This window comes from Electrona antarctica (genome assembly GCF_951216825.1).
Source record: "Electrona antarctica genome assembly, chromosome: 11".
Lineage (NCBI taxonomy): Eukaryota > Metazoa > Chordata > Actinopteri > Myctophiformes > Myctophidae > Electrona > Electrona antarctica.
The window spans coordinates 51631594-51647246 of record NC_136792.1 but is presented as its reverse complement, the minus strand read 5'-3'; the positions used below and the strand labels follow the sequence as shown (position 1 = coordinate 51647246).

The following is a 15653-nucleotide window of genomic DNA, read 5'->3' as shown; positions in this document are numbered from 1 at the left end:
ATTGTCAGAAGAACTACCTGTAGTGATATAAATATTTAATTACACTTTTTACTTTTTTCTCCTTTTTTTGGGCGACTCCTCTGTGTACCACCAGAGGGGGGAGGGCTTTTTTTGATTGATTGATTGAATATTTTATTAGCCAACATATAAATGCAAACAGCACAATGTACAGTCAGGCATTTTTGTCCAAAAAGGATTTCACCGAAGAAAGATCTTGCGGCCTTGTTTCCATTCGGGTCCCATCCACTCACACATGGCATGAATAATAATTTAACGCAGTAACAACAATTGATATAACAATAATAATTTAAAACAACATATGAATTTCCTCTAAACATGAAATATACAGTATGCACAGGCTTAACCCATTCTGGGCGGGAACCTCTTTTGGTGTTTTAAGGATTATGTTATACTTTAGCTATTGAAAAATAGCAGATCTACAAGCTCGACCTAATAGCTTGTAGGTCTGCTATTTTTGAAAAACCGTGAGAATGTGGCGCAAATCTTTGAATATATATTCTTTCAGAGCCAACATTTTTAAACCAAAATCTTTGCTTCTGGGAGGGGGGTCCCTGGAACAACACATTTTCAGATGGGGGTCCGCACCCAAATACAGATAATTCTGGGGGTCCTTGACATGAAACAGGTTGAGCACCACTGACATTAGAAACATAGGTTTTTCAGAAAACTGTCGTGATTTATTTAGAAGAGATTTTGTAGAATCGAGCTCAGGTCTAAATGGTCCCACCAGTGGTACCAGTACCAGTGGTACCAGTACCAGTGATCACTTGGGAATCACAGCATGTGTTGATTGAATCCGTTGTTATGTGTATTGTTCTATTTCTGTAGGCTTTAATTGATTAATTCTCTTCAGACAATGCAAGCATTCGAGAGCATTGTGATTGGTTGATGTGGAATGGGTTACAGTTAGCCAATTGAAGATAGCACGTGTAAATACAACCACAGGAGGTATCGGCCTATCACGCGACGACCAAGCAATTATGATGAGGATACACAAATCCAACCAAATGGACCCTTTACTACACAGGGGCTGTAAATCCAAGAGTGTACACACATTACACACATGGAACCAAATGGGCCCATTTGGTTCCATTTGTGCAATCTGGGAGTTAGATGTCTCTGTCTCTGTGTGTGTGTGTGTGTGTGTGTGTGTGTGTGTGTGTGTGTGTGTGTGTGTGTGTGTGTGTGTGTGTGTGTGTGTGTGTGTGTGTGTGTGTGTGTGTGTGTGTGTGTGTGCGTCCGTGCGTGTAGGCCATAATGTGACCACTGTGTGTGTGTGTGTGTGTGTGTGTGTGTGTGTGTGTGTGTGTTTTTTGGCTGTCATTTACTGTAGCAGCCTGTTCGTTATTTAAAGCCACGGTGCAGAACTTTCCATTGTGACTCAAATAAAGCCCCAATCCTCGCTAATCCCGACATGCAGAGACAAAAGGCGGCTAATAAGATTGACACCTGTGATGTCACCGCCCGTCCGGCGTGATGTCACTGTGATGTCACCGCCCGTCCGGCGTGATGTCACTGTGATGTCACCGCTCCGCCAGGTGTGATGTCACTGTGATGTCACTGTGATGTCACCGCCCGGCCCGGCGTGATGTCACTGTGATGTCACCGCCCAGCCCGGCGTGATGTCACTGTGATGTCACCGCCCCGCCCGGCGTGATGTCACTGTGATGTCTCCGCCCCGCCCGGCGTGATGTCACTGTGATGTCACCGCCCCGCCCGGCGTGATGTCACTGTGATGTCACCGCCCCGCCCGGCGTGATGTCACTGTGATGTCACCGCCCGGCCCGGCGTGATGTCACTGTGATGTCACCGCCCCGCCCGGCGTGATGTCACTGTGATGTCACCGCCCGGCCCGGTGTGATGTCACTGTGATGTCACCGTCCGTCCGGTGTGGCGGACGGATGGATGGAGCTCCTCTGATTGGCCAGAGAGAGACGATAAAAGCTTTTCTCTGTAAACTGAATTCTCAGGACTGTAAAATTGGTTAATGGACACTTGTTTGATGTTCTGGGTTAGTTAGTTGCCAGGCGTATACTGTAAGACAGTGGTTCTCCTTTTCATGTCAAGGACCCCCAACTTGACATTATTATTAGCCTGCGGACCCCCATTTGAAAAGTTAAGCCAGGGGCACCCAAGATCTTTACGGCTTTAGCAGTGATTCTGTTAAGAGGAGTGATTCTGTTAAGATGAGTGAGGACGGCGCAGTGGATTGTGTCCATGGGAACTCCAGAAGTGGAAGGTGGAGGTGAAGGGATCGAACCCGTAACAGATTCTCAACCATTTCAATTTCAAGGACCCCCAGTTTGACATGCATTAGGCCAGGGGTTCTCAACCCGTGGGTCGCGACCCCTTGGGGGGTCGCCAAATTATTTTAGGGGGTCCCCAAATTATTTAAAAAAAAAAAAAAAAAAAGATTTATTTTTTAATTTTATTTTCACTTTTTTTCAAAAATAGCAGACCTACAAGCTCGTAGCGCACCACTCGGTGGCGCGCTATGAGCTTGTAGATCTGCTATTTTTCAATAGCTAAATTATAACAATGCTTAAAACACCAAAAGGGGTTCCCGCCCAAAATGGTTTAAGGTTATTGTAGCAGTCAATTTATATTGGGGGTCGGGAGGGGGCGGGGCGGGGGTCCCAAGACATTGCCAAAGCATTTCCGGGGGTCCCCGGCCAAAAACGTTGAGAACCCCTGCATTAGGCTATGGACCCCTATTTAATGGCATTTCTACTGTATATCTGTGGGACACCAATTTCTATTGAAAAATCAATGTTTATTTAACTCTGAGAGTGTATATCAATGGAACCAAATGGGCCCGTTAGGGTCAATTTGGTTCCATTTGTACTCATGAGTTACAGACCCATACGGGTCCCTTTCGTTCCTAATTTAGCTGGAACTCCCTCAAGTATCCCCGGGGGTCCCCGGACCCCACTCTGGCAACCACTGCTGTAAAGAAACAAAGGCCGAAATGTGTTGAAGATAAATGTTGACCACGTTGGCGCGGTGGCGTGGACGATTTATTTTTAGTCAGAGTAAACTTGTAGAAAAATTGTAGAAATACTTCTTTGTTACGAGTAAAAAGCCCTGCATTCAAAGGCTCACTGGAGTAAAAGCACACAAATATTGGTATCAAAAATATATTTATTCACACAGTAGTGATCGTTAAAAGTAGTCGTTATGCAGAACTAGTCTTATCCAATCACGTGATCGGAAGTCGGGGCCGATCACGCCATTTTCAAATGATCGGAATCCGATCGGGAGCAAAAAAAGAACGTGATCGGGACATCCTTGTATCAATATCATATCCATATCATGATATTAGACTGGATAGTGTCTGTGATTTGGGATATTGTACTATTGTGTTCTAAAATATATTAATATCGGGAAAAATCGGTATCGGCAGATACTCAAAATCAAATGATCGGAATCGGATTGGGAGTGAGAACAAACAAAAACGTGATCGGGACATCTCTATGCAGAACGGTCCATTTTGAAATCAGATTATTGAATTATTATTATAAATGCATCAATGTGTTCATCGCTTTAACTGCTGTTAAAGGTTTTAATTGATTGATTGAAATATGTTGTTATTATCACAGTTTCCAGAATGGGTATACAGTTCCATATAAAGTACAGGTCAAACTGCTACGAGGATAAAACCAGGAAAAAAGGCACCAAAACCAAAAAACAGATATACATGATATACAGATATCTATGCAAAAAAATTAATCATATAGAAAAAAAAGAATTGCCTGCAAATGCTCTTTGAGAGCGGTTTTGAAGGCGGAGATGCTTTTATGTGCTTTTGGGTATAGCTGAAACTCTAATAATACTATTATCATTAATTCATTAATCATTAACAGCTGTAAAATAATTATTGTAGTGGAATAAAAAGTAGACTATTTGATACTGAGATGTCACGGAGTAAGTTGAAGTATACTAATATATCCATACATGGAAATAATCAAGTAAAGTTAAGCACAGTACGTGAGTAAATGTACACCACAAAGTACATATGCAAACCGTATGCAAACGACAAAACACCTAAAAACAGACACACCTTATCACACGCTATGAGCATAACTGATACACTGTGTGTGTGTGTGTGTGTGTGTGTGTGTGTGTGTGTGTGTGTGTGTGTGTGTGTGTGTGTGTGTGTGTGTGTGTGTGTGTGTGTGTGTGTGTGTGTGTGTGTGTGTGTGTGTGTGTGTCTTGAAAGCAAGAGAAAGAAGGGGGGGGGGGGTTTCTGATAATAACAGCAGTTATAAACAGTCATTGTGTGTGTGTGTGTGTGTGTGTGTGTGTGTGTGTGTGTGTGTGTGTGTGTGTGTGTGTGTGTGTGTGTGTGTGTGTGTGTGTGTGTGTGTGTGTGTGTGTGTGTGTGTGTGTGTGTTTTGTTAAATAACTGTAATCCATGTGGTTTCCTCCCTTTAACTCTCTCTCTCTCTCTCTCTCTCTCTCTCTCTCTCTCTCTCTCTCTCTCTCTCTCTCTCTCTCTCTCTGTCTCTCTCTCTCTCTCTCTCTGTCTATCTGTTATTGTGGTCTGGCTTTTTGAGTGCCGGCACAACTGAATCTGCTCTTTCATAACCGTGCATCATAACTGCCTGCATGAGACTGGTGTGTGTGTGTGTGTGTGTGTGTGTGTGTGTGTGTGTGTGTGTGCGTGCGTGTACATCCGCGTGTGTGTGTGTGTGTGGCACTGAGCCACAGCCAGAGAGAGTTATGAAATATCATTGTGGTGGTTTATAACGTTACATGACCAGTAAACGACTAAACGTCTAACAGTTTTTAGGCTCACACACACCACGGTTCTCACAGAGCAGAAATCAGACATCACCACCACTGATTAGTCACCTCTCTGACCCTGTACAGAAGGAACCAAATGGACCCGTATGTGTATGGGTCCATTTGGTTCCTTCTGTACAGGGTTTGGGATACCAGTGATTTCTATATAGCACTACAAATCTTTACAAAAAAATATATTCTAACTGAAACGAATGCCATGCTGACCAATACACGCACGCACGCACGCACGCACGCACGCACGCACGCACGCACGCTCGCATACTGACATAAAAGCCATGCTGACCAATATAGTGTTGTTCTACAACAAGTATGAAATAGCACTGGTGATGAGGTCATTGTAGTTGTCTGACATGTACCATATACGTGCACACATGCGCGCGCACGCACACACACACACACACACACACACACACACACACACACACACACACACACACACACACACACACAGAGCGTGGGTGTGGTGCAGGGCAGCCCTGTCTGTCTGAGCCTGTCTTGGCCTGTATTCCTGGAGGTCAATGTGACAACAAGAGCTCTATTGTCCAATGGAATGGCCTTTCCATATGTCTGCCTGTGTAGGACCTATACACACTGAGATATATATATATATATATATATATATATATATATATATTCTTTTTTTTATCCTGTTAAATGTTACTCTGAGAAACCAAATGGACCCGTACCATTTGGTTTAATTTGTACTCTCTCTGACTTACAACTGAATAATTTACTACTGTCACGATCATTAACATTTTAATGCTGTTTATGTTTGGGTTCCCACTAGCTTTGTCCCGGTCCGATCACGTCATCGGAAATCGGTGGCGATCACGTCACTTTCAAAATGATTCGTAATCGGATCCGAGCAAAAAACAAAACAAAACAAAACATGTGATCGGGACGCCAATATTGTATCCATATCATGATATTAGACTGGATATTATCGTCTGTGATTTTGGATATTGTACTATTGGGATATGGCATAAACGTGTTCTAGCCTGACGTCGAAATAAATACAACAGAAAAACCTCATGTTTCTATATCAGTGGTTCTCAATATTTCATATCAACGACCCCAAACATTATATGTAATAGGCCGCCGACCCCCATCTGAAATTATGTAGTTCCAGGGACCCCCCCAGAAGCAAAGATTTGAGTTAAAAACGTTCGCTCTGAAAGAATATACATTCAAAGATTTGCGCCACATTTTCACGATTTTTCAGAAATAGCAGATCTACAAGCTCGTAGCCGCGCTATGAGCTTGTAGATCTGCTATTTTTCAATAGCTAAAGTATAACATAATGCTTAAAACACCAAAAGGGGTTCCCGCCCAGAATGGGTTAAACATATAAATATCTGAACGGGAAAAATCGGTATCGGCAGAAACAAATGATCGGAATCAGATAAGGAGCAAAAAAAGAAAAAGAAAACATGATCGGAACATTTCTATAGTTCCCACTATCCTATATATATTTTTTAAAATGAGCTGGGTGGGCCAGAGTGGACCATAGCCACGCCACTTTGACGCAGACATAACCCTAAACCAGTGGGTTTCAACTCTTTTCATATCAAGGCCCATTATTCATTCGTCATTTGACCCACGGGACCACCATTTGATGACATTTAGACTCTCACACCCAAAACTAACGAATATTTTGTTGTCGTTGGATAAGATTTTGCCCACAATTCCATGCTGTATAGAGAGTATGCGCATGCTTAAAGTTAATGGCACATCGAGTGGCAAATCGAGTGGCAAAGCAACATGCAAAGTGAGTTTAACATTGTTTAATGTTGTTTAATGCAATCAGATAGGACTTTTCTGTGTGGATGTATGGGCTGTCAAGGCCAGAAAGTCGTTTTTTGCCACTCAGTATAGCCTTCCTGCACAACTTCCTGGTTTGATGATGATGTCACGCGCATACCCTCTATTGATGTTGGTACCATTAGGAGAGACAACAGGCAAACGTTGATGAAAAATAACAATTCTTCTACCTTCTAATTGTGTAGACCTGTGTAGGGTGTTCCCCAGCTAAACGATGGAGAGTTGGTAACCAAATGGACCCTTTTAGATCTTTAACTCTTGAGAGTGTAACAGTGAAACGTTTCATTTATACTCTCTCTTAAATTATTGTTAAACATCTGCCTTACTTAATTTACAAGAAATCTACACAATTAGAGAATGTAAAAAGATAGTAATTTTGATCAACGTTTGCCTGATATCTCTCCTAATGGTACCAACATCAATACACATGGAATTGTGAACAAAATTGTATCCAATGATAACAAAATATTCTTTAGTTTTGGGTCTGAGAGGCTAAATGTCATCAAATGGTGGTCCGTGACTCAAATGGGTCTGAGCGGCTAAAATAATTTGAGTCAACTGTGTCGATCTCTGTGTTGATTGTCTTTGAGTTTCACCTGTGTCTGTGTCACCTGTGTCTGTGTCACCTGTGTCTATAGTTAGTTCCATGTGTATGTGTATGTATTACAGTACGATTGAAACAAACAGTTAGATTGAAAAACCAGAGTGCTCCTTTTTTTCTCCAGACCCTAATCCAGTGATCCTCAACATGGGGTCCAGGGACCCCCAGGGGTCCTTGAGGGGGATCCCCGTCCTTGAGGGGATCCCCGGGGGTCCTTGAGGGGGGTCCTTGAGGGGGATCCCCGTCCTTGAGGGGATCCCCGAGGGTCCTTGAGGGGGGTCCTTGAGGGGGATCCCCGGGGGGTAAATGATGAGATGGTTAATCTTCATTGTAAAAGGAAATGGGGACTTGTTGTGCTAAACTATGCCACACAACAGTAACATTAATATTGAGGATTTGACCGTTTTGTGCATTTCCCTTGTGTTAAAAATGGAAAGAGCGGTCTACCGCCAACATGTCTATGAGTGTATCATTGATCTTATGCATCCATCGTGCCATTAAGTTAATGGCCCGGTGGTGCCATTAACTAGCCACAATTTCATGCTTGTATAAAACCTCAAACTCACCAACATTGCTGCTGTACGAAATGCTTGAATTATCCTCTTTCTATCTGCAAAGTGTTTGTTTCATAAAAATAGACATGTTATGAGCTACTTTCTGTCAAGAAATTCCTTGCAGGTGATTATTTTTCTAAGTATAAGAGTTTGTAAGCGCTCACTTTCAATAAAGCAACCTCCTGCTGCCTCCTGTGCAAATTCAAAACAGGTGGTTCGCAGGGCCGTTGAGTGACTGATTACCGATGAGCACTTGATCCATAATCCAACACTTCAGAAAAAATAATCATCTGCAAGGAATTGTTGACAGGAAGTAGCTCTGAAGATACCTGAAGAAGGCAGTTGTACTGCCGAAACGTTGGTTTTTACTCTGCATCCTAATAAATAATCGGCTCTTTGGTTATCAGTGTGTGCAGCCACTCTTTTGTCTTTTTAAGACTTAACTCTTTAGATGTGTCTGCCGTGAGCTGGCACCACTACTAAGACTGGTGTGCGTTTAGCATCCTCCTGCACAGGAAGTAGCTCATAACATGTCTAAAGTGGATGTTTATGAAACAAACACTTTGCAGATAGAAAGAGGATAATTCAAGCTTTTCGTACAGCTGCAATGTTGGTGAGTGCCAAATTTGCGGCTAGATGCCACCACGCCATTGACTCAATGCCAAGATGGCCACGGTCTGCATATGGTCTATATGGCCCACTCCTCCAGCATCATAACTCGACAGAGAGGACAGGACTGTTTTAATTAATTCCAACATCAAAGAGAAGACAGTAGGATACGTGAATTAAAACGGCTTCCTCGAGGGCTAATGTCACATTAGTGTTTTCACTTCCTTCAAAACTCCACTCGACCCCCTAGTAATTATTCAGGCGATGACCGCGCCCCAGTCTGCCCATTCATATTCACATTCACATTACTGACGGACGGCAGCTCAATTAGAGACATTTCCATATTGGGATTCGAATGGCGGACAACAATGTCCCTCGTTTGCATAGCAAGTAGCCATTGTTGTTATTTTCATAGCGACACTGTAGTGATGCTGGCTTGCTGGGTTTGTTTTCATTGGCCTCCTCCCATTGTTCACCTTAGAATAATACTTGAACTATTTCCACATACAGTACCGTTTGTGTGTCACATATATTTTGTGTGGTTTCTACTCCCGTGGTTCCCAAATGTTTTCATGTCAAGGACCCCCAAAATGACCCTCAGGGACCCCCATAAGAGAAGATGTTTACGGCTCTAGCAGTGATTTTCAACCATTTTCATTTCAAGGGCCCCCAGTTTGACCTGAATTTGGCTACGGGCCCCCATTTAATGCCATTTCTATCTCTGGGACCCCCAATTTATATAGTAAAATCAATGTTAATTTAACTTGAGGGAACTCCCTCAAGGACCCCCTGGGGGTCCCCGGACCCCACTTTGGGAACCACTGCTCTACACCACTAAACACAAGCAGATATCTGAGGATGTTAGTCTCATAAACACTTATACAGACTGCCTTTTTTTGTAATTCACCATTCTTAGTCATTTATTTTTTTGTTTTTATGTCATATGGACACTCACACAATTACACGCACGAACACACGGATTCACGCACGCGCACGCGCACGCACACACACACACACACACACACACACACACACACACACACACACAGAATACACACACAGCACTTAAAATGACTAATAATAGCTATACAGCTCAGTGCTACCCCCAATACCCCAATACACACACTTTGTCGCCCCTCACTCTCTCTCTCCCCCTCCCTCTCTCTTTTTCACAATTGTTGCTCATGCTCTCTCTCACTCTCTCTCTCTCTCTCACATGTCAAGCACGCACGCACGCTCACACACACACACACACACACACACACACACACACACACACACACACACACACACACACACACACACACACACACACACACACACACACACACACACACACACACACACACACACACACACACACAAATGGAACCAAGTGGACCCATTTGGTTCCATGTGTAATGTGTGTACACTCTTGGATTTACGATTTAGTAAGGGTCCATATGGTTGGGTTTGTGTATCCTATTTCTTGTTATAGGCTATACCTTCTGCGGCTGTTTTTACACACTGTTGTTTTGTCCAGTTGTCTGCTTGCTGAATGTGTAATGGACCACATTGGAAACAGCCTTTGGCCCAAACAAAGAGCTGTTCTCCTCAGACTTACAGGCCTGTACGGGTCCATTTGGTTCCATGTGTTACACTCTCAGAGTTACAGACCTGTAAGGGTCCATTTGGTTCCATGTGTTACACTCTCAGACTTACAGACCTGTAAGGGTCCATTTGGTTCCATGTGTTACACTCTCAGACTTACAGACCTGTAAGGGTCCATTTGGTTTCATGTGTACACTCTCAGAGTTACAGACCTGTAAGGGTCCATTTGGTTTCATGTGTACACTCTCAGAGTTACAGAACTGTAAGGGTCCATTTGGTTCCATGTGTTACACTCTCAGAGTTACAGACCTGTAAGGGTCCATTTGGTTCCATGTGTTACACTCTCAGAGTTACAGACCTGTAAGGGTCCATTTGGTTTCATGTGTACACTCAGAGTTACAGACCTGTAAGGGTCCATTTGGTTCCATGTGTTACACTCTCAGAGTTACAGACCTGTAAGGGTCCATTTGGTTCCATGTGTTACACTCTCAGAGTTACAGACCTGTAAGGGTCCATTTGGTTCCATTTGTACTATACACTCTCAGAGTTACAGACCTGTAAGGGTCCATTTGGTTCCATGTGTTACACTCTCAGAGTTACAGACCTGTAAGGGTCCATTTGGTTCCATTTGTACTATACACTCTCAGAGTTACAGACCTGTAAGGGTCCATTTGGTTTCATGTGTTACACTCTCAGAGTTACAGACCTGTAAGGGTCCATTTGGTTTCATGTGTACACTCTCAGAGTTACAGAACTGTAAGGGTCCATTTGGTTCCATGTGTTACACTCTCAGAGTTACAGACCTGTAAGGGTCCATTTGGTTTCATGTGTACACTCAGAGTTACAGACCTGTAAGGGTCCATTTGGTTCCATGTGTTACACTCTCAGAGTTACAGACCTGTAAGGGTCCATTTGGTTCCATGTGTTACACTCTCAGAGTTACAGACCCGTAAGGGTCCATTTGGTTCCATTTGTACTGTACACTCTCAGAGTTAAAGACCTGTAAGGGTCCATTTGGTTCCATGTGTACCCTGGTTATATGCCTTTCTTGTTTCCTGGAAAACTGTAAGTGAGTGAGTGGGGGTTGACAGGGTTCAGAAATCCTAGAGAGAGGGGGGGGGGAGAGAGGGAGGGAGGGGGGGGGGGGGAGAGAGAGAGAGAGGGGGGGAGGGAGGGGGGGGAGAGAGAGAGAGAGAGAGAGAGAGAGAGAGAACACATGTCCTGCACACATAAGGGGAGAGAGACAAATGACCTCGGTACATAGAAATACTGTTAAATAAACAGTAATTCAATTACATTTGAATAAATTGCTGCTACTTGTCGCTGCTGTCAACTTTAAAAAGTATAAAGCTATAGCGTCTCCTATATGGATGTATAACTATATCTATGACAGAAAACGAACAATCTTTTTATAGTCTCACAAGATAGTATTAGTCAAAGTGTTAATGTGTAACACGGCTCTGTTTACTTTACACCTTTATTTTATTCCTATTCATATTCAATATTTATTTATTTGTACATAAATTGTTTCATCTTGATTGTTTTGTTCCACTTTCTGCTTCGGCATTGTAAACGTGCGTTTTCTCATGCCAATAGAGTCCCACCTCCGACGACACTTTTCTTGATTCTTTCTAATTATTTGTTTGGCACAAAAAAAATGGTGTTTAATTGTCACCGTCTGAGTTGTCTTTGTCCGAGGCTTATAGCGGTCTTTAAATAAATACTTTCTGAAACGTCTATGGGGGGGAAACAAAATGAATTGGAAATTCTCTTCCGGGCCGCTCGCCGTCATGAAAGGGGGCGGGACTGCACACGCTCTATAAAGCTCCTTTGAATTGAAATTTAATTGAGATGAAGGGGGTGGTGGGGGGGGGGGGGGGGGGGGGGGGGGGGGCATAGAGGAGATAGGTAGGGAGAGAGAGAAAGCAGGGGGGTGGGGTTATGGGGGGGTGTGGGGGGGGGTGTCTGGTTAGAGGGACAGAAAGGAGTGGTCACTAAATGGATTATGTTTGGACACAAAAGACGGGACTCGGCAATCTTTCCCGCCAGTTTGTTTCCTGTTTCCCCCCCGGAATCTGGCAACGTGTCATGTTTGGCACGCACGCACGCACACACACACACGCATGTACACACACACACACGCACGCACGCACGCACGCGCGCACGCGCGCACACACACACACACACACGCACGCACACAGGCAGGGCTCTGTTTGGGACGGTTTGAGGCCAGCTGGTCGTGAAGTGACCGGTAGGAGCCTCGGGGCATCTGTCTCATGCAGAATAAAGACTTCCTGTCTGTCATGTAATCCCCGCTGAGCGGCTAACAGCCGCACAGCCTCTTACGCTGAATGTAAAACCATTGGGCTCCCGTTTGACGCACAGTACCAACCTTTTTATACCGAAGTACCACCTCCGAAAATATCTGTCTCTCCAAGTATATATACCGCCCCAATAACTGATGTTAAAATACAGGAGCGTATACTGTATCTGCCCTTTTTGTTCCATTCCTTATACCCAATAATGCTGCTGCTCTGACAAAACTCTGTCTAGGCTATACTGTAAATAAATGTATAGTTGCACCGCTCAGTTGACACATTTTTTTCATGTGTCTATGAGGTGACAGTACTTCATTAGACCCCTTGGCGTGGTTTTTATGTGCAATGATGTCTTCCCTTTGTATTTAGGGTTTCTTCCTGGAGGCTGAAACCTTGACAGTCAAACGTGCACATGTAAAAAACAAAAACAGTGATATTGTGACATCACAATATCATCCCCTCCCCTAACCCCTCCCCCTTTATCATACAACAACATCTGTGGGTGCGGCTTCAGTTCAGGTGGATCACCACCCATCACCACCCACCAGGCAAACCAGGCATACTTAATGTGGCACATGTGGCACCACCATGGGCAAGGTGGAGCCTGCGGAACCATTGTGGCTTGAGAATTCACCATTCCTGAATGAAGTGCCTGGTGCTGGGAGTCTGGTGCAGCGCACATAGGGGCTGGACCTGGTGAGAGCAGGAGTGGACCTGGTGAGACGTAGGAGGGGCCCGGACAGGAGTCAACCCAAAGAGCCTATTCTTCCACACACCAGAATAGTACCTCCTAGTCCCAGCAGAGTAGTTCAGGAGGAACGGATTGTGTGGCCCTGCATGGTTTTTCCCTAATGGGACTGATCGAGGGTAGCTACTGGGACGTAAGTCGGGACATGATCACCCCGGCTGTGTCACCTGAGTGAGGGGTATGATGTTGGGAGACCCGAAACCCTGATGACCTTGGGATACATCACTGAGGATACGTCCCAGGTGCATCCATGGGTTGTTTTTTTGTTTTATGAACTGGTGGGCGTTTCCACATAAAAACAACATTTTAACAAATACTATACACTTTTTGGAGAAAAAAAAATCTTCCTCCTTACTTAATAATAATACCATGCCGTCTCACAAATCCCAGAATAAGCCTATCTCACAGAATTTCCCCGCCCCCCTTAATACGCCCCCTTTCGGGGTTAGTGGTGATAGCGTGACGTCACTCCATAGACGCTTCATGTTAACAGAGGTAATTTAAGAAGTCTACAACTTTTGTTTTCTCAAGGTAAGGTTTGTTCTATCTGTTCGAGCTGATTTACCATATTGTTTGCTTCATAATAATATTGGTCTGTCACATTTTTACATTAGAAAATGTACTTAGATTCTCCAGAGAAAAAAACGTGTAAATGCTCATGTTAAAGTCACCACTATTTACCGGAAGTGGGCGTGAAAAACGGGCTGTGAGATAGGCCTATTAGGACTCGGTCGTGCAAACATTTTCAGTGGTGAGATTGAGATTGTATATTTAGCTTTAATTCATGTATACTGGATTAGGACATCATCATACGTATGAGTGCACGTTAGAGGATTCACAATCACACACGCAATGTGGGGTTCGGCGTCTCGCCCAAGGACACTTCGACAGGGGAATTCGGTTCGACCCACGGATCATTGGATGACCTGCTCTACCTCATGAGACACAGCCGCCCCAACTATATATATATATATATATATATATTAGACAAAAAAGGGGACTCCTGCACATCCAAAAAGACCCGTGGGAGGTGCAAGTCTATATTTAGCAGGCATAGACATCAAAGAGAGAAAAAAGGAAGGGACTGCACACTCCAGGGAACAGAGACGGACAACTTACTGCATCAACTTATTTATTAGCACAACGCGTTTCGCCGAGAGCTTCGTCATGCAGGTGCTATATATATATATATATATAGGCTAAAGGATACTTTTTAATATCACTACTGAGCAAGTGAAGTGTCGCAAAGCTGTTAATGTGTGTTTACTTACATATCTTTTTCATTTTTTTATTTTGCACTTTTGTCAATGAAACAATTTAATACATTGAATGCATCTTCACAGATGCCTGGTGTAGTAGAAGTAGAGCAACGCCCATCTCACACAAATACGGTGAAATACACCCCTAGAAAACCCCCAAAACCCCAACCAGCCACGATGAAATAGTACGGGTGTGTGTGTGTGTGTGTGTGTGTGTGTGTGCGTGCGCGTGTGCGTGTGCGTGTGTGTCTGGTGTCTGGTTCTGAGTGTGAGAGGTGAGTTGTTTGGCCCTCAAAGAGATCTTTCACAGCTGCCGCTATATATGTGTTGTTTTAAAAAGGTGTGTGTGTGTGTGTGTGTGTGTGTGTGTGTGTGTGTGTGTGTGTGTGTGTGTGTGTGTGTGTGTGTGTGTGTGTGCGCGCGTGTGTGTGTGTGTGCGTGCGTGCGTGCGTGCGTGCGTGCGTGCGTGCGTGCGTGCGTGCGTGCGTGCGTGCGTGCGTGCGTGCGTGCGTGCGTGCGTGCGTGCGTGCGCGGGCGGGCGGGCGTGCACGCGCGCGTGTGCGTGCACACTCGCAATTATTGCCCCCTGCTCTCAGCTGTTGCTGCTGATGTCACCCTTGTTACATCACAGACAGACAGACAGACTGACTGACTGACTGACTGACTGACTGACTGACAGTATAGGACACTGGAAAACTTTAAGATCCTTTAACTAAAAATATATATATTAAAGAGATATTATTTATCTGTGCTTTTCTGCGACTTATTGCTTCATGTTCACCCGTAGTGGCATCTATCTATAAATGCACCATGTGTCTGTCTGTCTGTCTGTCTGTCTGTCTGTCTGTCTGTCTGTCTGTCTGTATGTCTGTCTGTCTGTCTGTCTGTCTGTCTGTCTGTCTGTCTGTCTGTCTGTCTGTCTGTCTGTCTGTCTGTCTGTCTGTCTGTCTGTCTGTCTGTCTGTCTGTCGAATTCGACATACGCCGTTCCACACCCCCACAGGGAGTGCAGTGCCCGGTGTCAAGTGGGTCGGACCCACGGTTGTCCAGAACCGCCACAAAAGGCCTCTGCCCGGGCTCTGAACAGGGCCCCTGCCCATGCTCCATAATATGGACTGGCCTATTTCTGACATGATAAACAACTCTCCATATTTGGGCATGCCTGACACAGAACTCTATATATGGGCATAAAAGGGACACAGACAGACGGGTGGAACGGGTACTCTGACACGGGTACAAGTACAACAGGTATTGCATAGCCGGGTGGGGCATGGATCTCCAACTTCCATCGTTACCGACTCTGTGCTCTCTACAGCCAGGCACCGGT

At 44.4% G+C, this 15653-nt stretch overlaps 1 protein-coding gene across 1 annotated transcript in view; it reads left to right on the top strand.

Annotated features, from left to right (window-relative positions):
- Positions 1-1475: 1475 nt before the first annotated feature.
- The window catches only part of LOC306932950 (very-long-chain 3-oxoacyl-CoA reductase-B-like), a gene marked incomplete at its 5' end in the record, with an annotated part of 45885 nt that continues 31707 nt past the window's right edge, over positions 1476-15653 (top strand). The window contains one exon of the mRNA XM_079514922.1: positions 1476-1559. Coding sequence (XP_079371048.1) covers positions 1476-1559 — 84 coding nt within the window. The remainder of the gene's footprint in view (positions 1560-15653) is intronic.